Genomic DNA, 24,631 nt, shown 5'->3' on the forward strand with positions numbered 1-24,631 from the left:
GATTTACATACTAATAATATGTAAATATGTAATAATATGCATACAGTAGTCCAAGGTGTGAGGTGATTATGATTATTAATTTTGAACAAGGTCTTGGTAATTTTTGTAAATGTGTAAGACATTTTAAAGTCCTTTAGAAAGAGATCTGATTTGGCTTTTACCTAGAATACTGTTTATCTCGCAGTTTTTGCAGAAAAAAGTCAAGAGCGGCCTGGGAATTTCTATGTTTCCTCAGAGAGCGTCAGGAAAGGTAAGCCAGCTGCTCTCGGCTCCCTTCCGTCTGAACTCCCAGGGGGTAGCAGTGTTAGCGTTTCAGCGATTCCCTGGTGTCATGGCAGATCCTTAGTTGGCGTTGATAAATAGGAAGGGCCTGGAGATACCTGGGGTGGAGCTGCCTGAGAATCCCATCCTGATGGGAAAGGGAGGGGAGAAGAGATTGGGGTGCCCACAGATATTGTAGGAATTGATCACACCAGGGATTGTAACACTCTAGAAAGTGTCTGTAACAGCAGACAAAAGTATAATCTGAATATCGAGTTCAATCTCAACAGGATGAAAGTGGGTGGCCCAGCACTCAGTCTTGACCCGGTGATACAGTCCTACCATGTTACTTACCCATCTATCCTCACTAAACTATATGTTAATGCAACTACTTACAAAAAATTTATCTTTATTGTGGAAAATATTACAGATGTCCCCCGTGCCCCCCCTTCCACCTGACCACACCCTCCTCCCCCCCCCCACCCCTCCAGCCTACCGCACTATTTTCTGTGTCCATGGGATATGCATTCATGCATATAAGCTCCTTGGTTAATCTCTTCCCACATCCCGCATCCTGCACCCCCTTCCTTCTGAGATTCGTCAGTCTGTTCCATGCTTCCATGTCTCTGGATCTATTTTGTTCATCAGTTCATTTTGTTCATAAGATTTAACATGCATGTGCGATCATGTGATACTTGTCTTTCTCTGGCTTATTTAAGAGACGTTTGCTTGCCATTGGATAGCATCTTTCTTATTTTTAAAGACTTTTTTAAGGAAGCTTGAGGAGATAGGTGCTCTTTTCTTCTTGATGAATTTCCTTGTGCTAAACAGAGGTGTTCCATGTTATCCCATTGATGATTCTTTAGAAAAGGATCGATGGCACCCTCTAAGCATTGGAAGGCATCCCTGAGGTTGTAGACTGGAATTGGTTGGTTTGTACATTTTGTTTTCTCCCCACATTTTATCTTGCCATGCACGTCAGAAGGACAAACCCGGGAGAAAGGCATGTGAGTGTGTGCAGACAGCTGAGCGAATAGTTGGGAAGGCTGATAGATAAGCTCCCCTGAGGCTTTTTTGAATACCCCCTGGTGAAGCCACCTCTCTTTTTTCCTTCTTGCCATCTCCCTGAATCACAGTGCCCAAATCGGGTCCTGCTAGAGAAATGTAGAATCGAGGATAGCTCCACATGAACCGAGCAGTCAAATGTCAAGTTGTCTTCCCATGATCCAGGGGCCCCATCACCTCTGCAGGTAGCTCAGTCCCCACAGAACATAGTGGAGTCACAGCCTCGGGGAGAGAGAGGGGTTCACTTCATATTTCCCTTGAATCTCCACAGCAGAGAGCTATGAATTTGTAATGTGGAGGAGAGGTTGGCACAACCCAAGGAGGGCCCGTTGGGACCCAGCACCTAATTTACACCTGGTGACATTGGCCCTGGGTCATGATTCCATTGGCATGCCAGTCTCCTCGGGCATTTGATGCCCATAGGTCCACCATCCTTGTGCTCCATGCTGCTCAGAGGCAGGGAGGATGGGGAGAGCTAGGAGTGTGAGAGAGCATCCTGGCTAGACTTCCCTGTAAATTCCCTTCTGGGAGTGGATTCTAGGCTAAAGCAGTGGTTCTCAACTGGGGGTGCTTTTTCCTCCCCCACCCACCCAGGACAGTTGGCAATGTCTGGGACATCACAGCTGAGGAATGGGGTGTTATTGGCATCTAGTGGGTAGAGGCCAGGGACGATCCTAAACATCCTGCAGTGCACAAGACAGTCTCCCAACGACAGAGAATTAGTCCAGAATGTCCCTAGTGCCTAGGTTGAGAGATGCTGGTCTCAGGCCTCTCAGTAAGGCAGGCTTGAGGGATTTCACTTACTCATCAGCAGATTTCCGACCTCCCTAAAATGTTGTGGCCTTTTCTACTTTCATGTAATAGGCTTTGACGTTATTAGCTGCTTCCCTCTCTCTGATTCCATATCATCTGCGCCCCTTCTTGGTTTCACGTGCAATTGTTCTTGTGAGACATGTCCTCTTGAGCCCAGGGCCAGCCTTATTAACCCCACTCATCCATGACGGCCCAGTGGGGGAGCTGTCAAGCTGAGTTTTGCCTTCCTTTCCAGAGCCTCCCGTCAGACCGTGGAGAGACAGGCCCCCGTCAAGTATATATGATCCTTTTGCTGGGATGAAAACACCAGGCCAGCGGCAGCTCATCACCCTCCAGGAGCAGGTGAAGCTGGGCATCGTCAACGTGGACGAAGCCGTGCTCCACTTCAAAGAGTGGCAGCTCAACCAGAAGAAGCGGTCGGAATCCTTTCGCTTCCAGCAGGTAGCTGGCTCCGGAACGAATTGGTTTCGTGTTTCTCCTAGACAGGAGTGGAGGGCCAGGTCCACAGCTGTCTTCTGTGTGGCTGCAACTGAGCCCCTGCGGCGGGGCCGGTGAACGTTTTTTGAGTGCCATTGTGAGTCAGTGCATGTGTGGATCTGTCACCTGTAACCACCCCTGTTCCCTGGCTGAGAGCTGGGTGGCTTTTCTGGTTGTCGCAAGGCTAGAGATCAGGAACAAAGACTCAACTGTAAACCCCAAATCTGTGGCTGTGGCTTCCCTCCGCATGGGGCCCTATGCTCTTGCTTTCCAGCCTTTTCTTTCCAGAGTCTCTGTCTCTACTCCTAGTGGCAAGACTCCCACAGAACTTTCACACTTTAGAACTCAAAGAGCACTTGGAAAGCTCCCAAGAAATATGATAAAATAAGTCATAGATATAAAACCACCCAAGTTAACACACACACGCACGCGCACACACACACCTTCCAGTGCTTCCCTACTGCTCCGTGGACCCACCTTAGTCTCTCAGTCACAGTCACAGCCCAACCCACCTTGCAGTCTGGCCTCTCGCATGGGAACCTTCTGCATGTCTGGATGTTAGTCCCGGGGACATTTCCCTAGAATGCGCAGACTGTTCACTTCCAGTGGTTGTTGTTTATTGACTAAAATAGCAACAAATTTCTACCCTCGCGTCTATTCAACATTTATTGAATGACTACAATAGACCTGACTGCAGAATTACAGAAAGATGCATGACCTGGTCTCGCCCTTTAAGAGTTCACAGTATTTCTGAAGAAAACACACATGCACACACACACACACACACACACACACACACACACACGCACACACACGCACGCGCACACGTACACGCGCATGCAGCATAGCCCAGTGCCAGATGGCATGGGCAGTCACAAAGGACCGGAGCAGAGTAGGGAGGCTTTAGGGAGAAGGGGAGCCTTGACCCAGGCTTGCAACAAAATTATGGAAAGCAATTGATGTCCTTCAAGGTCAGGGGAATCAGAACACAATTTCTGAGGCAGGAATGTGCATGGAGTGTTTATGAGCAGGTAACAGACTGGCTTGGCTAAGGGGCATACAAGGAGGATGGCAGTGGGTTATAAGGCTGGGAGGGAGCTGGGAAACACTTTATTGTGGACAAGGTGTCTCTTCTCTTCAGGCACAACTTCTAAGAGTACTTGGATTTCTCTGAGGGCAGATTGCAAATGCACCCAGCCTCATTTGCATGTTGGAGATATTATTGCAATGTGATATATCTTACAAACAGCCTAAAATCAGAAAGAAACTCTAATGTCTAGAGGGCATATAACTCTGATGCATACTCTAAAAACAAATTAATTTTTCCCCAGGAAAATCTTAAACGGCTAAGAGATAGCATCACCCGAAGACAGAGAGAGAAGCAAAAAACAGGAAAGCAGACAGGTATGTGGCTTGCTGGGGTGAGGGACTTTGCTGCTTGCCCAGCACCTGTCACCCTGTTTACATAACTGGGTCCCCCGCTAGACTGTGAGGTCCTTTTGGGCAATGGCTTCGTCTTGTTAATTCTCTATGTCTGGTACCTGGGACATAAGACATGCTAGTCACCAAGTGAATGAATGGATGGCTTGAACTCTGCATCCCTCTACCCTCCCACTCAAAGAGGATGGTTTCTCTCCGGGCACCAACTCTCCCCGGGGCATCCAAGAAGATATGTTTTTTGTGCAGATAAAGGAGAAAATCCCGTTTGCATAGTACCTGTTTTGATTCAAGCAGGGAATTGTGCCATCGGTGTCCACACCACACACTGCTTCAGAAGCCTAGCAGAGCTCCTGCCATGTGTCATGGCCATGAATCCCAGTTGTGCACACTAAGGACCAGGTCCCTCTGCTCCCCTTGACTCACCCTCCATGTGGCACCACCACCCTGCAAGGAGTGGGCATTTGCTCACACTGCATATTCCCACTGAGAACCTGTGGCAGGTGGGCCTCTACGGTTTATTCTAGCCAGCCTTACACCGAGAGGAGCTGGCAAAAAAAACAAAAAAAAACAAAAAAAAAAACAACTTCCAGGAGCTCTCAGATATTGAATGGAGCCTCATTACATAAAGAGTTAAGTCTTTCTCCAGCTGCCATCAACAGCCCAACTTCCCCTGAACCTGGACAGGGTAGTAACACCCTAGTCTTCAAACAGGACGTCTTCCTGCCACTTCCTGCTCATGCCTCTCCCTTGTCATCTGTATGAAATTACTGGACTGTAGGACCCAGTCTGGCAGCCCTTCACGGTGAAGCCTTCCTGGACCACTCCAGGCCATTGTATTCCTTCCTCATTAGAGCATCTATAGAACTGCTATTTTCCCATTCATCTCATGCTTCTTTTTGCTACCTCTGAGTGCTGATACTTCACTCAAACCATCAATTCCAAAATGCACCTTAAATCTGCTCATTTCCAACCATCTCCCATGCTGCAGCTACAACCAAACTGCCATCACCTTTTCTTGGGTTAATGCAGGAGCCTCTACCATTGTCTCCCCATGTCTATTCTTATTCTTCTACAGTTAATCCTACAAACTGCAGCCAAGACTTTGTAAAACAGACAAACAAACAAAAAAACAATCAGATTGTGCCATTCCCTTGCTCAAAACCCTCCAGGGACTTTTGTTGCAGACAGAGGAAAATGATACTCTGGCCTCCAAGGTCCTGCATAACTGCCCCCTGGCTCATCCTCCCCTCTGTCCTCTCCAGTATAAACGGACTCTTTTTTGTTGCTCTATCAAGCCAAGAGCATTGTCCCCAATGCTGTCCTCTCTCTACTTTTCTCCCACATCTTCACTGGCTGGCTCTTTTCATCCTTCAGTGCTTGGCTGTAAATTCTCCTTCTCAGAGAAGCCCTCTCTGCCATTCTCTCCAGAGCACTTCCAACACTCACTTCCTGTGCCACTGCTTACCCTCTCCTTTTACACATCACAGACTGGATGATCCTGTGTTCCTGTTCTCATGGTTATTCCCCCCACACACCACCCCCTTATTTGTTGTAAGCTCTCTAAGGGTAAGAATTTTGTCTCGACTGAATCCAATACATGTAGCAAGTACATTGATGGGGCTCAAGAAATCTTTGTTGGTATGGTTGGTTTCAGTAAAATGTTTGGTGACATCATTCATTCATTCCACAAATACTTGTTGAGCACCGAGCACCCTGTCAAAGACAGAGACCCATAAGACACAATCTTCGCTATCCAGTAGCTCATGAGTTAGACTTTTATTTGTGTAAGTCTGGTTTTCCCAGCGAGAGCCTAGCACAGTGTTTTGCATATAATACTAGCCTAGTGAGTATTAATGATTTTTAATATTTGGGAGAAGAAGGATGTAAAGAGGTTACACCCATGGCAGAAGGTCAGAGAGATCATCCTGATGACCTCTTATGTCTGCTTGAGCGACCAGATTTTAAATGTGTACCGCCACTAGTTAAGCCCACACTTGTCTGCCCTGCTGGCGAGAGGAGGAGAAAGGAGAAAAGGCAGAAAATCTGGTTCAAGATCTGCAAGTCATCCTTGGATTGGACAGTAGGGCTCTGGGTAGTAAAGGGACTGAGGTGCTTTTTATTTTTATTTTTTGGTAATCCTCACCCAAGGTTATTTTTCCATTGATTTTTTTTTTTTAAGAGAGAGTGGAAGGGAGGGAGAGAGACAAAGAGAGAGAAACATCGACGTGACACATCAATTGGTTGCCTCCTGCACATGCCCCAAACCAGGGTTGGGACGGAGCCTGCAACCGGGGTGTGTGCCCTTGACCGGAATCAAACCCAGGACCCTTCATTCCGATGGCCGACGTTCTATCCTCTGAGCCAAACCGGCTAGGGCAGAGGCGCTTTTTAAAACTAGAACACATACACTCAACAAAAGAAGCCTTGATTAAGTGAAGCATTCAAGCTTTTAAATCTAGGCAGCATCAAGAAAGCTGCAATTTGGTGATGCATGTGGGGATGCACGAAGGGTAAGAGAGCCAGGGTATTTAGACAACGGCTCCCATGTCTTCGGTTGAGGCCTGCTGGGGGTGGGGGCGGGGGACCCTTGCAATCTGGCTACCAGAGGAAGCCGCAGCAGTTGGGAGTTGGACCCTGCACTGGACGGTGTGGCCCAAGGGCTTCAGAGCACCTGCCAAAGAGAAGGCATTATTTGTGGTTGAGTAAATATGATCTATCAGTTATCTCCATAAAACTCGATTACATATATATATATGTTTAGAAACATACTAACTTGTAATTGCCTATTCCGGGGATTTTTCACACTGTGTGCATGCTTGTGGGGATGGGGGGGGGGTGGGAGGGAGTTGGAACTGGGGGTGGGGTGGGCGATGGGGGAGGAGATTAGGATTGGAACAGAGTTGGAGGCCACTTACTCTGCTTCAACCATCACAGCTCCTTTAAAATATTTGTTTTCTACACCGAGCTTCTGTTTTCACGAGAGGAAAGAATTCTGCTTCATAAAAACCGAAAACCGTTGGCACAGAATAACATTGATCTAAAATAAGGGTTGATGGTGGCATTTCTGATTAAAGGACATTTCCCAGAAATGGAGCCCTCTCTAGACAGAAAGATTGCCCCTCTTCATTTAGAAACTTCATTTGCCTTAGAAAAGAAAAACAACGACCCCTTTCCTTTAATTTGGGTTAGCACACCACGGATAACTAAAAAGTAAGGATCTGTTCATAATAACTTTCCAGTCTTTCTTCAGCCCCAGGGAACTATTTTGCTCTTATTGGGATGGTGCAGGGCAGTGTGAGGGTGTAGGAAAGCAGAGGAGGGCTGGCGTGGCTCCTGACTTGTTGAACACCCCGGCCCCACAGAGAAGACAATCAATATTTGTGTTCTGGGTGTGTCTGTGGCCAGTCCGGGGCAGGACCAAGATCAGCAGGCTGGGTCCCAGGAAACCTGATTTCTGATCCCCACTGGGTCACTGAATCATTTTATAATCCAGGACAATACCTTGAGCCACTCTGTGCCTCAGTTTCCTCATTCATGGTTACACCTGACTTACTTACTTAATGGAGAAATGGTGACGTTCAAAGGAGGTATAATAACACATGTGAGTGCACTTTGGGGAAAGTCCTACGCAATCTAGTAGTGGTCACTAGTATCCCTGGCATTGTTCCTTTGCTCAAAGGCTGTCAGGACTTTGTAGACACTTAGACTGGTTCTGCTTGATTTTTTTAACTTTTGACTCCCCTTTCCCCGCCCCCATGTATTCTACTGTTCTTCCTCCTAGAATTGGTTGAGAGTAGACTATTGTCTCATTGAAGTGAGTGAAGCAAACAGGAGCCTCCCTTTAAAAGATTGTTGTTTAAAAAAAAAAAATGCCAGGAACCAACCAGTGTGGCTCAGTGGTCGAGTGTCCACCTGGGAACCAGGAAGTCCAGTTCAATTCCTCCTTGGGGCACACACCCAGGTTGCTGGCTCCATCCAGTAGGGGGAGTGCAAGAGGCAGCTGATCAATGATTCTCTCCCCCTCCCTTCCTCTCTGAAATCAATAAAAAATATATAAACAACAACAACAAAACATGCTAGATCAAAGCTGAGAGAGACAGAAAAGTAAGACAGTTATTTGGACTCTAAAAACCCATAGGCTCACACCCGTATGCGGGTACACCCTGCTAGTCTCTGCTCATGCAGTTCCAAGCATGGGTGGGTGCTCCCACTATTCAGTTGTAACCAAGAGAGCCCAAGGAGGTGAAAAAGATGTGTGCTACATAGAGACCTGGAAAGCTGGTTTAATACTAATGCCATGCACTGCACTTGGAACTGGAGTCTCTAGAATGAGGAGAGCTTGTGCCTTCACAAACCAACAATGCACCTTTTAAAAAAAAAAAAAAATTCTCACCTGAGGATATGATTTTATTGATTTTTAGAGAGTATGGAAAGGAGATAGATAGATAGAAACATCGATCAATTGCCTCCTGTACATGCTCCAACTGGGGATCAAACCTGCAACCTAGGTATGTTCCCTGACCAGGAAATGAGCCTGCAACCTTTTGGTGTACAGGCCAACACTCCAACCAACTGAGCCACCCAGCCAGGGCCAACAATGCACCTTTTTCATATTCTCTGTGCAGGATGTTTTTCATACACTTGGTCTATCCTGTCTTCACACCAGCTCTTTCATGGTCTAGCTTATCCGTGTGCCCTTATTGGCAGACTTCTGGCTTTGGCAAACAGAGCCACCTACCCTTGGACTCCCTGAACTTCCTGCTATGCCTATCTCATAGAAGAGTGGGGTGGAGGAGGAAGTGGTACCTGGAAGATAAGGTGGCATGTACACCTGAGCTTGCACCTCTCCCCAGAAGTCCTGCCTCATGGCAGCTAGGGGAGCTCACCTGGCTTTTACACTTCCCAGGGGAGGAAGCTAGTGTGCTGCCTAGAGATGTTTTGTTCTGCTTATACAGCAGGAGTTGTTTTCTGGGCATAGAACCCAGGGGTGGAAACCTAGTGAGAAAGACCAACCACTGGGCAGGGCTAAGCCAATGAAAAGATCAGGCCAGCCCTGGCTGGTATTTCTCGGTGGTTAGAGTTGTAGCCTACATATGGAAAGGTCTCAGGTTTGATTCCCTGTCAAAAGGCACGTACCTGGTTTGCAGGTTTGATCCCTAGCCCCGTTTGGGAGCTTGAAGGAGGTAGCCAATCAGTGTGTCTCTCACATAAATTTTTTTTTTCTTCCTCCCCCTCTCTTCCTCTTTTCCACTCTCTGTGAAAAGTAATGGAAAACATATCCTTGAGTGAGGATTTAAAAAACGAGAGAGAGAGAGAGAGAGAGAGAGAGAGAGAGAGAGAGAGAGAGATCAGGTCAATGCTTTGCAGAGCAAAGAAATAATCTATCTTTCTGAATCTGTGGGGCCTAAGACCATCCATCAGTCTTCCAAGTACGAAATCTTTCTCAGGCCATTGGGCCTCCTTTCACAACTCTCTGTTGTCAGTTGTGAGCCACCCACCCATCATCCATCACTTATTAAGGGACTGAGAGGCAGTGTGAGTGGTGCTGAAGAGCCTGAACTTTGGAGCCTGCTTCGAAGCCCAGCTGTCCCACTTGCCAGCTGTATACTGGGGGCGTGCTGCCTCACTTCTCTGTGCCTTAGTTTCTGTTGGGAATGATGACAATAGCATTTATTTCATGGTGTTGGGAGGTTTCAGGGAGCTAAAAATATGGCTGCTCTTAGAATTCTACCTAATGTTGCCTGGCTGGTGTGCTCAGTGGTTGGGCATCAACCTATGAACCAGGAGGTCATGGTTTGATTCCAGGTTGGGGCACATGTCTGGGTTGCAGGCTCGATCCTCAGTGTGGGGCCTGCGGGAGGCAGCTGATCGATGATTCTCTCTCATCACTGATGTTTCTCTCTCTCTCTCTCTCTCTCTCTCTCTCTCTCTCTCTCTCTCTCTCTCTGTCTCTCTCTCTCCCTCTCCCTTCCTCTTTGAAATTAATGGGGGAAAAAAGAGAATTCTACCTAATGCACAGGATAACCTATTATTAGGATCAATGATGTTCACACCCCCTCCTCACAAAGAGAACGAATCCGGAGAGGTCAACTGAATGACTCCCGTTCCACAGCTGGAGCCCCAGACCTTTCCCTAATCAAATGTTCTTTCCACTACTACCCAGGAAGGAAGCATTTCCCTGCTCTTTCTCACATCCTCCATCTCTCTCTTTTGCTCCCCAACAATGGTCACACAGGACTCTGTGGAGTTTCGGTGCTGAATTGGGCAGAGCCCCATCTGTTCTCCCTCCTCTTCCTCTTCTCTTTTCTCTCTCCTCTTCCCTCCCCTCCTCTCCGCTCTCCTCCAGACACTGTCCAGGTTCCGGTGAGGGAGGCAGATGGAGAGGGAACAGCCGAACAGTTTGGTAAATGGCAGCCTCGTGCCTTGAAGCTAATCCCCTTTTCCTCTCATTCCAGCCTTGGAGATCACCGTCCCAATTAGGCACTCACAGCTGCTGCCCAGCAAAGTGGAGATTGGAGTCTATGAGAGTGGCCCCAGGAAAAGCGTCTTCCCCCCAAGGACGGAGCTAAGACGGGGAGACTGGAAGACAGACAGCACCTCCAGCACAGCGAGTGAGCAGGCTGAGCCTGGTGCGGGCGGGGTGGGGAGAAGGTGCTTTCACAGCTGACTCAGCTGGCTGGTGCCTTTGGGCCTTGGACACAGGCTCTGTGATGAGCCCCGCACATCTCAATAGGAACCTGCTTTGGGTTTGGAAGGTGTAAGAAATGAGGGGCATTTAACCTGTGAGTTTCACCTTTTTTCAGGGACCAAAGATCCATTACACAAATACTCCCTAAAGCCAGATTGTATAATTGCTACCCTATCCCTTTTATGAATAGGAGAATCTAGTATAATACCAGTTAACACTGAGCACTTACTACATGCTAAGTCTCTTCCATAGCTTCTTTAATTTAATTATCATAATGACTGCATGGGAGGAGACTGGAGGCTAAGTGCCTTGCCCTCCGGTAAATAGCTGGTAAGTGGTAGAGCTGGGATTTGAACTCAGGTAGACTGGTCTAGGGCCAAGACTTTAACCATTATTCTTTTTGCTTCCTCAGCGGTGTTAAGGAGAGGGAAAGGGCACAAAGTCAAAAACATTAGAAAACAATGGACTCAAATTTGAGAATTCCAACAATATGGGTGAGGATTTAATTAGGAAATGTCTTCCTTTTGGCTCAAAAGCTTGAATAGGAGCCTGATTGTAGCAGACAATAGGCGCTGATGTGCAGACAGGAGCTGGGGACTTGTTTCCGCATCCAAGGCGGTCTTAGCTGACTTCACCACCCCAGTAGATGGAGTATCCTTTCTTTTATACATTTTAGTGTTATCAAAACAGCTAGGAATGCGGTGAAAGAGCCAGAGACAAGCTGACTTTCAGGACTCACGTCTCCTTAAATGGCAGGCATTGGCATTGGATGTTGGAATAGGAATGTCAGGCAATAGAGGTATAATGGGGGCGTGCTGCCTCACTTCTCTGTGCCTTAGTTTCTGTTGGGAATGATGGCAATAGTGATTATTTAATCCGGAACAGGAAAGTCATCGAACCCAAGGGTTCTTGATCTTTTCTGCATCACAAACCCCCTGGTGGATCTGATACCTGCTCCCGATGCACTTTATGAAAAATGCATATGCTTGTGCGCGCGCACACACACACACACACACACACACACACACTTTTGCTCACTTTTAGGTCAAGAACCTCTGAACTAGTCTCCCTCCTTACTGTATAGATAGAGTATTTGTAACCCAGAAAAGGAAAGAGTTTTGCCCAAGGTCACACAGCCAGTGAGTGGCAAAATGGGAGTGGAATCCAGCTCCTCTCAGGTTAACATTCCTGCCACTGTTACCTGTCAAAACAGACCCAAAGCATATCACATGACCACATGGGAATCTAGACTGGACAGAGAGAACTTCCCCTTACATTATGGAGGGTGATAATGTGTATCTAAAATTCCCTTAAGGCAATTTAGAGAATTCTGACAAGTTCAGAAATGAGAGAGATTTTTCCAGTGGTCACAGGTGATGGAGGAAGCAAGGGGCACGTGGCTCATCTCTCAGATGTTTTGGAGGACAAAAGTGGTATAAACCATCTCAAAGTGAGGGCAGTCCATTGTAGGGTAGGGAGAGGGGAAATTTAACAAGACAAAGGCAAAGTCCTCGGTTCAGGTACAGATGAATTTTAAAGACTTTATGCATGTGTTTTACTTTGAGTTAGTTTGGGGTAAGAACAGAATGGAAAACATAAACGGTGCTTCTTACCATTTATAACCTAGGAATGGCTAGCTCCTCTGGCTAGAAAATATTAGTAAATGACACTGATGGATTTTACCCTACCCTGTGGCTATAGACTACATCCGGTCCCTGTTACACAGTTTCAGTTACCTATTGCTATGTAACACACCGCCCCAAACACAGTGGCTTGAAAGGACCATTCATTTATGAGGGAGGCTGAGGCCCTCACCCTCTGCAGGCTGATGACTTGCTTGCCCACATTCCCTCTGGATTGTACAATGTGATACATGCATATGTTTGACATAATTTAAGTAGAAAACTTCAACAAAATTTGTTTGCAGCTTTCAGAAGTGGCCCAAACAAGTGAGAAATAGAGCATCTCCACTTCCCTGTCTGTCAAATCAGAGCACTAGTACCACATAGCATTTTCATAGGGGTTAAGCAATAATGTTTTTATAGCACACTAGAGACCCAGTGCATGAAATCTATGCACTTGGGGGGGTCCCTTAGCCTGGCCCTCTTGCTGTCCGGGGGCTCTTGGGACATCAACTAAGCCGTCAGTTGGACATTCTTAGCGCTGCTGTGCAGGCGGGAGAGGCTCCCACCACCGCCGCTGCACTAGCCAGCCATGAGCCAGGCTTCTGGCTAAGCAGCGCTCCCCATGTGGGAGCACACTGACCACCAGGGGGAAGCTCCTGCATTAAGCATCTGCCCCCTGGTGGTCAGTGTGCATCATAGCAACCAGTCATTCCGCTGTTCAGTTGATTTGCATATTAGCCTTTTATTATATAGCAGCAGTTCTCAACCTGTGGGTCACGAACAATGAAAATACATCCTGCATATCAGATATTTACATTATGATTCATAACAGTAGCAAAATTACAGTAATGAAATAGCCACAAAAATAATTTTATGGTTGGGGGTCACCACAACATGAGGAACTGTATTAAAGGGTCGCGGCATTAGGTCGCTGTTGAGAACCACTGTATAGGATAATGTGTGGGAAGCCCTCCGTAAATGGTAGCTGTAAAGCAAGATATGTAATAAAAAGGTGAACCATTTTGTTTTATACGGAAAGAAAAACTGACCTCTAGTAAAATGGTATAAGATGGCAACATTTGAAGACACATATATTCCCAGCTTGTGTATTGATGCTGTCGGTAAAAAAAAGTAAGTGCTAGAGTTGTGCATTGTATTTTAGCCTGAGAGGATCGACGGTCCTGCTGATTTTGTTTGTACCCTTCAGGCAGCACGAGCAACCGATCCAGCACTCGGAGCCTCCTCAGTGTGAGCAGCGGGATGGAGGGGGACAATGAGGTGAGTGAGAGCCAAGACCCCCATCTGTCTTGTCCTAGGGGTCATCTTATTGCACGAAATAGCAATCCAGGTGAAAGAAGCCAGACACAAAGGATCACATACCGTGGGCTTCCATTTATATGCACTGTCTTGAATAGGTAGGTCCATGGAGACAGAATGCAAATTGGTGGTTGCCAGGGGCTGGGGGGAGGGGGAAACAAGAAGAACCAGCTCAAAGGGTACAGTGTTTCCTTTGGGGGTGATGAAAATGATTTGGGACTAGATAGAGGTAGTTAGTGGTTGGACAATATTGTGAATATACTAAATGCCACTGTGAGTTGCTGGCTTTATAATGATTTAATTTACGTTTAGAATTTCATCTCAATAAACAGAGGAAAGAAGGGAGGGAAGGAATGAGGGAGGGAGGGAAGAAATCCACTCAGGCTAGTTAAGCCAAAGGGGCATCTATGAGAAGGAGCTAGATGAGCCTCAGGGAATCAGGGACAGTGATCACAGTTTGGGGCCTGAATCAGGAGTGGCGAGATGCTAGAGCCAATGCCACCGGTCTGTGTTTCTCAGGGCCACAACTCTATCGTCTCTACTTCTCTGTGCATATCTGCTCTCTTTTCTCAGAGCTCCCTGGCCTTTTCTGCCTCCACAGGTAGAGTGGCAACTAGTCCCTTGAGAGCCACAGGACCTCCTAGCAGTAGGGAGTAGCTGGGTGACTTAGGCCGAGGCCCAATTTGGCTTATGGTTCTGACTCAGGGACCAGGGGCTGGGACAAGTGGAAGGGTCACATGGGAAAGGGTCGCCCAGGAGACTCCCTGAGAAAGGGTCCTAGGAGTGGGCCACCCCTTCAGTGCACAGCTTGTTTTGCCCTATGACGGTTCTGTTGTCCACCAAAGGGACTTTTGTTTAAAAATAAAAATTCTCCAGCTCTATCTGGTTATATAGAGCAGTGCTTCTCAAACTTTAATATTCATAAGAATTGCCTAAGATCTGGTTAAAATGCAAGTTCTGATTGAGCAGGTCCGAGGAGGAACCTGAGATCCTGTCATTTCTCACAAGCGTCCAGATGATGCTGACCTCGATGGCCCAGAGACTGTGCTTTGAATAGCAAGGACCATTAATGATCCTGTGGGCCTGATTGTCTCCTGAGCGGCTCCAGGAGTCAATGGAAAACTGCCCTGGTTTTGCTGGGTTGATGATAAGTTTGTGAATAACCTTCAGCCAAAGCTTGAGGAGGCTGAGGGGCTTTGGGGATAGTGGTATCTGTCCATCTGCCTTCCCTGATCTTGAAATATGCTGGGAACTTTCAACGTGCTGGTTGCTGGATGTAATTTTCACCAGTCCTTCTTGTGTTTTTGTTACTGTAGGATAATGAAGTCCCTGAGGTTACCAGAAGTCGGAGTCCAGGCCCCCTACAAGTGGACGGAGCATCCACCCTGCCCATCGATAGGCCCCCCAGGGTGCCTCCCCGAGCGGCCTCACAGAGGTAACATTGAAGCTGATAGGAAAGTTTTCTCTCACTTTCTGAATCCTGTTTAAGTTGTTAATTGAAGTTGTTCATCAGAATGGAACTTAGAGATGGTTTGTTTGTCGACCCATCCCAGTTGCAGAGTAGGGCAAAAGGGAGAAGAGGGGCCAGGAGGGAATCATGATGATCTTCGTGGTGGAAGATAAATCCCAGGGGAGAGGAGGAGCTGGGGGCATCTAAGATGACCTGAGAATGAGCGTCTGCGTTTGTCATTTTTCAGTGTGGACGCTTCATTAATTTAAGCGACGCTTTATTCAGTTGCACACATTTTTAATAGCAAATGGAATATTTCATCGATGAAATACATTGGCAAACATCAACTTTTTGAATAATTTGTATCTATTTTATTAGAATTTAGCTCCCTACTAACTAATTCCCTTGGCTGTATTATGGAGACAGTGCCTTTTGGGAACCAGGAGGCAAGATGGAATTGGGAATGAAAATTAAGGTGAGAGGCAGCATGGTATGGTGGCGAGGAGCATGGCTCTAGTACCACGCTACCTGGAGACAGGTCTCCTCTGGCTGTCCCTTGTGAACTTGGCTGAATTAATTAACATTCATGTGCCTCAACTTAGTTTAACTCCATTCCTGCCTCCCTCGCAGCTCCCACATCCAGTGTGTCTCCAGGCCCTGTCCATTCTGCTGCCCTTTCAGCTCTCAGATGCCCCCCCTCCTCTCCATCTGCCGGTACCTAAGTTCATCCACATAGGCCCATATTTATCTCTCTGCCTCTAGTCTGTCCCTCCTCCACACTGCAACCAGAGAGCACTTTCCAGAACAGAAATAGCTGAGGATATCACTTCCTGGCATATACACTTTCACATTTAATTCTGTATTTTTTTTTTTTTTTTAGCAAGCTCTAGTCTCCATCTAGCCTTAAGTCCCACCACCCTGCTGTATTCACCAAGGCTCCACCCCTTAAAAATTCTCAGGGAGCTGTGCCAGTTGGTACCATGTCTTTGTTCAATCTGCTCCTTTTGCCTGAAATGCTGTCTTCAATCTCTGCTTAGGAGATTGACTCAGTCCAAATATCACCTCCTCTCTGGAGCCTTCCCTGATGCTCTTGGGTGAACTTTCTTGTGATTCCCCAAACATCTCTATTACACTTCATTCCACATTGTGGCCCATGTTCACATACCTGTCTCCTCAAGTTGATGTGAACCTCGAGAGAATAGAAACTGTTTTTGATTAAAAAAAATTTTTTCTACTCTCTCCATGCTTACCACCGTAACCAGAACATACTAGAAATTTAACAAATATTCATATTTACCATGTAAATGAATGAATGGATGGATGCATGGACTGGTACTGTTTAGTTTGGATGAAACAGTTAGTCTCAAGTCATCTACCACAGGTGGACTATAGGTTACTGGAAAGAGGCTTCACACTCCCACCTGTTGCAGGTTCCCAGCATATTTCAAGATCAGGGAAGGCAGACGTGACAAGAGCAGGGACAAATAGATGCACTTTATCTTTGCATGGCTCCTTAGTCCCTATAGGGTGGGTACTTGGCAATGCCATCCTCTTCTTAGGTAAGGTCCTGCCACATGAGAAAAAACAAATTCTTGCTGAGCCATTGCCCCTTTGTTGTTGAACTTATTTTGCCATTTACTAGTGATTTGACAGTCACTAACAATCTGTGAAGTCCCCTTTAAGGCATAGCCTGCATACCACCTAATCAGAACACACTTCTGGGGACTTCTGCAGTACCAGGTTGATCCTAAAGCTGGACTTGTAAAGAGGCCTGTGGAGTTTCCAGCAGGGACTGAAGTAGTCAGGGAGTGAGGGGACTTGAGACCAAGGCTATTTACTAATTAATAGAGAAACTTAAAAAAATATATATTTTTTACCAATGTTATGACCATACAAAATGATACCAGCTAAACAGCAGCGCCGCTTTAAAAGAATGTTAACCAATGTCAGATTGCTGGGTTCTTGAACTAAGCTTATCTTTGAGACTTCAACCCTCCACAGGGAGGAGAAAGCAATCAGTGCCCAGTGTCTCTGGACAATCGTGTCTCCAGCTCTGGCTTCTCAGGGTCCTGCAGAGGCTGTCTCCCCACAGGCCACCCTTGGTTGGTTTAATACTTCTTTTCTCCCATGGATCTGAGATGTTTAAAATCACAAATCCATTTCCCTGAGATGGGACCTCCAAACCTTCGCTGGGGCTGTTCACCAGGATGAAATTTAGAGATGGTTTGTTTGCCGACCCACCCCAGTTGCAGAGTGGGGCCAGGAGGGAATCATGATGATCTTTGTGGTGGAAGATAAAAGTATGGCTCTTAGAGCATACATAGGAAAAAGAGCTAAGAGTAGATCTTTAATTATATTGATAAATAATTAGCTTTACTTCTTGAGTGCCTACTCTAAGCCAGAAACTGTGCTATCCTCTTTCCAATAGTTATCTCCAATCCTCACAAAGGATTCCAATGAAGGTGTCATTACCTCTGTTTGGTAGGTTCAGGGAAGTTGAACTTGTCCTTCAGACATGTGCATAAATGTCTCTGCTATATGTTCCCATAGGTTATGACTTCCCTGGTCAAAACATTGTAGAGTGTACTGACTTTCCTTGTCTTTCTCATCTGTTACATTCTCAGCACTGTGAGTATGGAATCTGTGCCCATTTTACTTGCTGTTATTTCATCCCATATCCAGGAGTGGATGGATAATAGATAAATGCTTATCTATTATAGAAAGGAAAGAAGGAAGGAAGGAAGGAAGGAAGGAAGGAAGGAAGGAAGGAAGGAAGGAAGGAAGGAAGGAACGGAAGGAAGAAAGAGAGGAAAGAAGAGAAGGAAGGAGGGAAGGAAGGAGGGAAGGAAGGAAGGAAGGAAGGAAGGAAGGAAGGAAGGAAAGAAGGAAGGAAGAAGTGGTATCATCTGACTGTCCTCTGGATTTCCCCTATAAGCCACAGTTCATAGGGTAGACTGGGGAGATGGAAGGGGATTTACCCATTTGTTTTCTCTGGATAAAGCGACAACCACATAAAACCAGCTACTCCCAGGCGCCACAGCAACCTTCCTGAGGATATCTGTGGTTATTTTTTCCTACTTCTGCCTCTCTCTGTCATTCTTGAGAGAGCCTTTCTTTTCCCATTTTTGTCATTTCCTTGACCTATACAAAACGTGCATTCAAAAGACATTTAGTAAATATTTACTCATTGATTCATTTAATCCTCAAGTACGCAACTCCAGGGTAACACAGTTCAATTGCAGCACCTGACAAAGCTTTCTTTCTTGACTTATTGACTTGCTTCCAAGAGAATTGATATTAGTTCTAGAGCACATATGTGGAAATACCACCCGCAATCGTTGAACCTGTTTTTAAAAGGACTTACCCAAGTCTCTCTGGAGTGTCATTTAAGACTATTCAAAAACCATCCCAAATAACAGGGAGAGGGCTTTAGGAAAGCAAATGTGGTGTTGGGATAACACATTCAGTAATCCCTGAGGAAGTCATTGTGAGGAGCAGACCGGAAATTCTTAATTCTTCTCTCAAGGGGCCTTCCTGCTATAGTGTGTCTCCTGCCTGGCTGCATATGTGAATTCCTGGTGTTTTAAAATAAAGGTTTTGTCATTATTCAGGTGTGGCAAGGTCAACAGATCAGGGATGACTGCTGTTGAAAAGACAGTCTGTTATACTCACAGATCCTAAGCAGGGGCACCACTGGGTTTAGTCAGGAGAATGGGAGGGGAAAACGTAGGTGAGAGGAGCTTTTGTTGTGGTTTCCACAGGAAGGAACACGTGAGATGGTTAGCAGATTTAGAATTGACTAGATTGAGTAATTTCAGTCGGCCTGGGGCAAAGGGGTTGCCTCCAGTTGTCAGGCACCTCGCCCTGAGGTGGTTAGGGCAGGTGGATAGTCCCCGCTCCAGTTCTGGGCACTGTGAAAGGTGTGCTCCCAGGTACATTGTTTACTAGCTCTAGGAATTAGTTTACCCACCGAGGGGCAGCCTGTTCAGGCCCAGATCAGCAAGGCCCCAGGTGTAAAAGCATCAGAAAACGAAAGGCTTGGTTAATACAACTGGCTGGGGGAGAGTTACTATTAAAATGTTCTGATGCTTGAGCCCAATCCTCTAGAGATTATGATGGAATGGGTCTGGGATAGAGCCTGGGGGATGGTATTTTTCAAAGCTTGACTGGTGATTCTAATGTGCCGTGAGGATGGTGAGCCACAGCCAGCATGTATGTCACTCGGAAGTCCCTATGTGTGGCCAGTTTCATTAATGAAGGAACACGTCTTCTGTATAACAGACCAGATTTACAGCAAATCATGGATGCGTAAAAACTACTTAATCAAATTCATTTTTAAATAGTTGCTTTATCTCTCTTTTAAAAAATTATTATGCAGTAATTACAAAGGTTAAAGACTCTTCCCTCTCAAATAAAAACATCTATTATAATTATACACATAGCATAGTACCTTAGGAGAATGATTCCAATAAATATCACAGTGCATTTTCTTTTTTTATTTTTACTGAATTTATTGGGGTGACAATTCCACAATACATCATCTGTATATTGTATTGTGTGTGTTCACCATCCGAAGTCAAGTCTTCTTCCATCACCATTCATCCCCTCTTTCCCTTTTCTCCCTCTCCCCAGCCCCCTTCCCCTCTGGTAATCACCAAACTGTTACGGTGCATTTTTCAACTTGGAGAGACAAATACTTTCTCCTTCGCAGTGTTTGACATAGGGAACGCCTGTAGACATCAGGATCTGCAAGGTCATGCTTTTGCTTTATCTTTCATTTCAGGCCTCCAACCAGGGAGATCTTCCATCCTCCTCCGCCCGTTCCACGCAGAGGTCGTTGATTCCACCTCCTAGAAGCTGCCTACTCCAGGACTTTGAGACGAGCAGTTCCCAGCCTGCTAATGATGTCTTCATGTTACGTTTTATGGCATGACTGCTGACCTTGAGACCCACTCTCATTACTGATATTGTTGCAGCCCTGCTGGTTTGGGCTTTCCTTAAAGAAGATATTATTAAGGCATGAAGGAGGGGAAAACTAAGGACTTTAGTCACCATTGCCAAGTATATTGATCCATACCCTTGTTTGCCAAAAGGATGAAGACTTAATTGGGATCCTTACCTCTAACTTGACATGTCGGAAGCCTGAAAGATTGGTTAGAAATGTGCATTACAAGTGATTTTACTGAAATGCATTGATATTAGGCCTTACTTATTTGTTAGTCCAGACTAATTTCTACAAGTGGTTATGATTTAGTACTTACAGTATTCAAGTAAGAAGACATACCCTGATTTTTAAATGATTCTTCAACTTTTCTGTTGAACTGGACAGCACTGTTCCTTCATCTTGTATTAAAACCTGTGAGCAGATACCCAACTATGTACATAACGAAGTATGAAGACTGAGAGACTGTGAACAGGAGGCTGGTGTTGCAGGAGAGTGTGTAAATGCCAGGGCTGGTCACAGGCAACAATCTGAAAAAGCCTTTAGAGCCATCTCCTCTTATCTAAAAGTCAAAGCTGAGGTTCCCAGAAGTCTGGAGCTGAGAGTGTTTGGTTGGCTAGAGGAAGAGGCAGTTCAGAACCTGGGCCTGCCAATTCTAGGGGACCACACTGTCCATCTCCAAATAGCCAAGCCCTCTCCCTCAAGAAGTGCCCAGATGTAGAAATTCAGTCAGTGACTGACGCTTGTCCTCCAGAAGTTTCTTTCTTCCATGATCTCCCAGGTATGGAACTACCATGTATTTCCCCCCAAACTTGGCATTAACACTTCAGTGTGCTTTCAAAAAAGTGATGCTGCCAAGGAGCATCTATTAGTGGTTGGGACCAGAAGCTTGGGATGGGACCCATTTATTGCTCTGCCGTCTTTACAGGTCTTAGTTCTGGCCATAAAGAGAGAGGGGGTCCTTGGCATTTTCTCTGCTAAGGGGTCCGAAGGGGAAGGAAGAAACCTAAAGCAGAAATAGTTATTCCCTTATACACCTATTATTACCACTGGGTTTGGGAAATCTGTTTGTGCAGAGAATATAGAGCCTAAAGTATGTCATTAATTTTGAGTTCCTGCCACATCAATCTACCTTCAAAACACAGGTCCTTAATTTGATATTTAACCATATAATAAAATTAGTATTGGACCTATTTCTTTAAAAAATGTCAGAAATCTTGTGGTTTTCCAGGAAATTATTCTCTGTCCACACAGATGTATAAAAGCCACACTATTAAAGATCATTTAGTACAGTTTTATTGGGTTCTTTTTTAATAATGAAAGGTTCTTTTTTTATCTCATTCCTCAAACCAGCGAACAAGGACTATTGAAGTTCATAGCTTCTGAGGTCTTGGTGGTTGTTTTTTTCTGACATAAAATACACTATTGGCCATGACCATCAAGAGAGTGTTTGTGCACCTGGCTGGGTGACTCAGCTGGGTGGGGCATCGTCCCGTACACCAAAGGGTTGCAGGTTCGGTTCCAGGTCAGGGCACATACATAGGTTGTGGGTTTGATCCCCAGGTGGGGCATGTAAGGGAAGCAACGGGTCAATGTTTCTCACATCGATGTTTCTCTCTCTCTCTCTCTCTCTCTCTCTCTCTCTCTCTCTCTCTCTCTCTCCATATCCTTGGGTGAGGATAAAAGAAAAAGAGAGAGAGACAGTGTGAGTGTTTATGCAAATTACCTACCTTATGCCTGGCACATGGTAGCCACTCTGCAATGGCCCCTTTACTCTCCTTGCCACTGTTTTGGGAGAAAGAGGGAATTGTGAGATAAAAGGAGAACAAGACATTATCATGTTGGTATGGTTGTCCTCCCTGTTATTTATAGACAGTCTCTGTATTTGCCACACTTGATTTTGATAAAAGCTACACTTTTAAAATATTCAATACCTCTAATCCCTGCTTTGGATGCCAGACTTATATTTTTGTGCATTCTCTGATTGACCAACATTTAAATCAATAACATGATGAAACCTATTGCCAGTCAATAGTGTCAGCATCTTTATATGCACATCATTGTTTGTGCAATACTGAAATATCTTACTGCCTATGTGAAAATAAGTGGAAAACATAAAATTGAAAGTGCTATTGAGAAACCTGGGTCTCATTAATGTGATATACTTGAGACTTGGATGGAGGTGATCAGGAGTGTCAAGTCTTAGCCCTGGCCAGTTTGGCTCAGTGGATAGAGTGTCAGCCTGCAGAATGAAGGGTCCCAGGTTTGATTCCGGTCAAGGGCATGTACCTTGGTTGCAGGCACATCCTCAATGGGGGGTGTGCGGGAGGCAGCTGATCGATGTTTCTCTCTAATCGATGTTTCTGGCTCTCTATCCCTCTCCCTTCCTCTCTGTAAAAAATCATTAAAATATATTTTTTAAAAAATGGCAAGTCTTAAACCCTCACTAGGTGTTCATTGAACATCCAAAATGATTGGTCATGTGTAAAAATAAAAGAAGAAAATGAAAAAATTTGGATGAACCACTGCTACCGTGTGTTATCAAAGAAACTCTGATGATGAGGTAAAAAAAAAAAATTGTCATTTTCTACATAAAGAACCACCCATTATAATACAGATTTATTCAACTTCCACTACCCAACTTTTGTATATATTTTTAGGAATACATTATGTAACAAAACCATAGATTTTAATAAAATGAGGATCACAAACTATGTTATAACAAGGTGTCCAAAGAAACTATGAAAAAGTTTCCTATATGATGCTTTGGAAGGCAGCTCTGCTGTCGCCATCCTTCCCCAAGATTTTACAAGCTGGTGCAATAGGAAGTAAAATAATTAGTCATATTCATTGCCATTGCCTTTGCCTCTAACTGTACGAGGTACATTGTCCTCCAGTTTCTAGGTGAGCACTCTTCCTTTATATTATATTAAAACCTGTGAGCACATAACCCAACTATATAAGCAACAAAGTATGAAGACTTAGATACTATGAACAGGAGGTTGGTTGTTGCAATCAAATAATTGAACTTGACATATTTAATGAGGTGAGTAATCCCCAATGTTTTGTCATAATTAGGCAAAGTGATACTATGTAAATGACCTCAACGAGTATTTTCCAAGTCAATCTAAATGCTCCGCCCTTATCCCCACCCCTTTATTTTGCTTTGTTATTCAAAAGGAGAGGTCCTGGTCTGTCCTGTGTCACCCCAATAGCTGGGGTTTTCACATTCCTTCCCATAGGCCCCAGGAAGTAAGCTGGTTTTCTGTGCTCCTCTTTCAAAGAATAATGTGTGCTTTTGCAGCTGGTTGGCTGAGGAAGCATTAGTAACAGATTTATTTCTAAGAAAGACAAGTGGCTAATTTGGATAACTCTAAAAGATTCATCCTAACAATTAATCCTCAAATTTGAGGAATCTGCCTGTATAAACATTTGCTTCAGTTTTATCAATAAATTGTGTTCTGTTTATTTCCAAGTGTGTTATTAAGAAGACAACATGGCCTTCCTCATTCATTCCTAATGGCCAGGAATGAACACATTCCTAATGTGTTCACCAGGGTGGTGGAAAGAAGAGTAGGAGGTTGAAAATATGTTCTGAATTCTCAGGCACAACTCAGAATTTGTTTTCTCAGAGAAACTGTAGTAAATAGTAGGTTCCCAGGCTAGCCTGCCAAAGCCCATTTAACCCATGAAATACCTGTTTTAGCTAGCTCTGCATGCGGTAAGAGTTCACATGATGTAGAGAGAGAACATTGGCTTGGAAGTCAGGAAACCTGGAGGTCACATAACTTGACTACCCTGGTCTGCTTCATCATCTATGAAGAGTTTTGTGTGTAGTCATAACTCCAGGCCCCTTCAACTCTCTAAGTCCAAGCCTAAGGCAAGGAGTGGGAGAACCCCTCATCCTGAAGAAGCAGGCTGGCACCTTACTGGAGTCACTACCTAACTGGCAAGGGATCTTATTATGTGGCAGCTGCTATTTCTTGCCCTGTGTCATTGTTGTACCAGATCAGCTTTTTTATATGCGTGAGAAACAGTGAAATGGAAACTGAACAAAGAAATTAACAGCCTTAGTTGCTGTTCAGTCTAAGAACCAAATGTGTTTGCTTCCTAAAGAAAAGAGATCAGACCAATGATAAAGTTCTTTGGTACCTAGAACCTTTTAGCTAGAACAGAAAAGGTAGTGGTGAAAGGTGGTAGTAGCAACAGAAGGACTGCTCACCCCAGAATAACTAGCAAGAAAGAAGGAATAGAATTCCCAAGGAAAGGTAGCTGAGGGTGGAAATCAGAAGACATGTTGTCATCTATAGACCAAGACTTTGGATAATCGTTTATTAAGAACGAGAATAAAAAATTGAAATTGTGACCCTGGATGGTGTGGCTCAGTTGCTTGGGCGTTGTCCTGGGCACCCAGGGGTTGCTGGTTTGATTCCCCATCAATTGGGGTACATGCCCTGGTTGTAGGCTCAATTCCTGGTGGGAGGCAGCCAATGGATGTGTCGCTCTTGCATCAATGTTTCTTTCCCTCCCCTTGCCCTTCTCTCTGTAAAAAT

The 24,631-nt window shown here is 45.3% G+C and overlaps 1 protein-coding gene across 2 annotated transcripts in view; it reads left to right on the forward strand.

Moving 5' to 3' along the window:
• The window catches only part of PIK3AP1 (phosphoinositide-3-kinase adaptor protein 1), a 98,394-nt gene extending 74,848 nt beyond the window's left edge, over positions 1–23,546 (forward strand). Inside the window, exons 11-17 of one of the 2 annotated variants that reach the window (XM_036336469.1) lie at positions 185–250; positions 2,375–2,580; positions 3,948–4,020; positions 10,512–10,667; positions 13,577–13,647; positions 15,003–15,121; positions 19,920–23,546. In XM_036336469.1, coding sequence (XP_036192362.1) covers positions 185–250; positions 2,375–2,580; positions 3,948–4,020; positions 10,512–10,667; positions 13,577–13,647; positions 15,003–15,121; positions 19,920–19,977 — 749 coding nt within the window. In that variant the 3' untranslated portion in view covers positions 19,978–23,546. The remainder of the gene's footprint in view (positions 1–184; positions 251–2,374; positions 2,581–3,947; positions 4,021–10,511; positions 10,668–13,576; positions 13,648–15,002; positions 15,122–19,919) is intronic. The other variant, XM_036336470.1, reaches the window with a different exon arrangement.
• Positions 23,547–24,631: the final 1,085 nt, after the last annotated feature.

The sequence above is a fragment of the Myotis myotis genome, unplaced genomic scaffold, assembly GCF_014108235.1.
Source record: "Myotis myotis isolate mMyoMyo1 unplaced genomic scaffold, mMyoMyo1.p scaffold_m19_p_15, whole genome shotgun sequence".
NCBI classification, from domain to species: Eukaryota; Metazoa; Chordata; class Mammalia; order Chiroptera; family Vespertilionidae; genus Myotis; species Myotis myotis.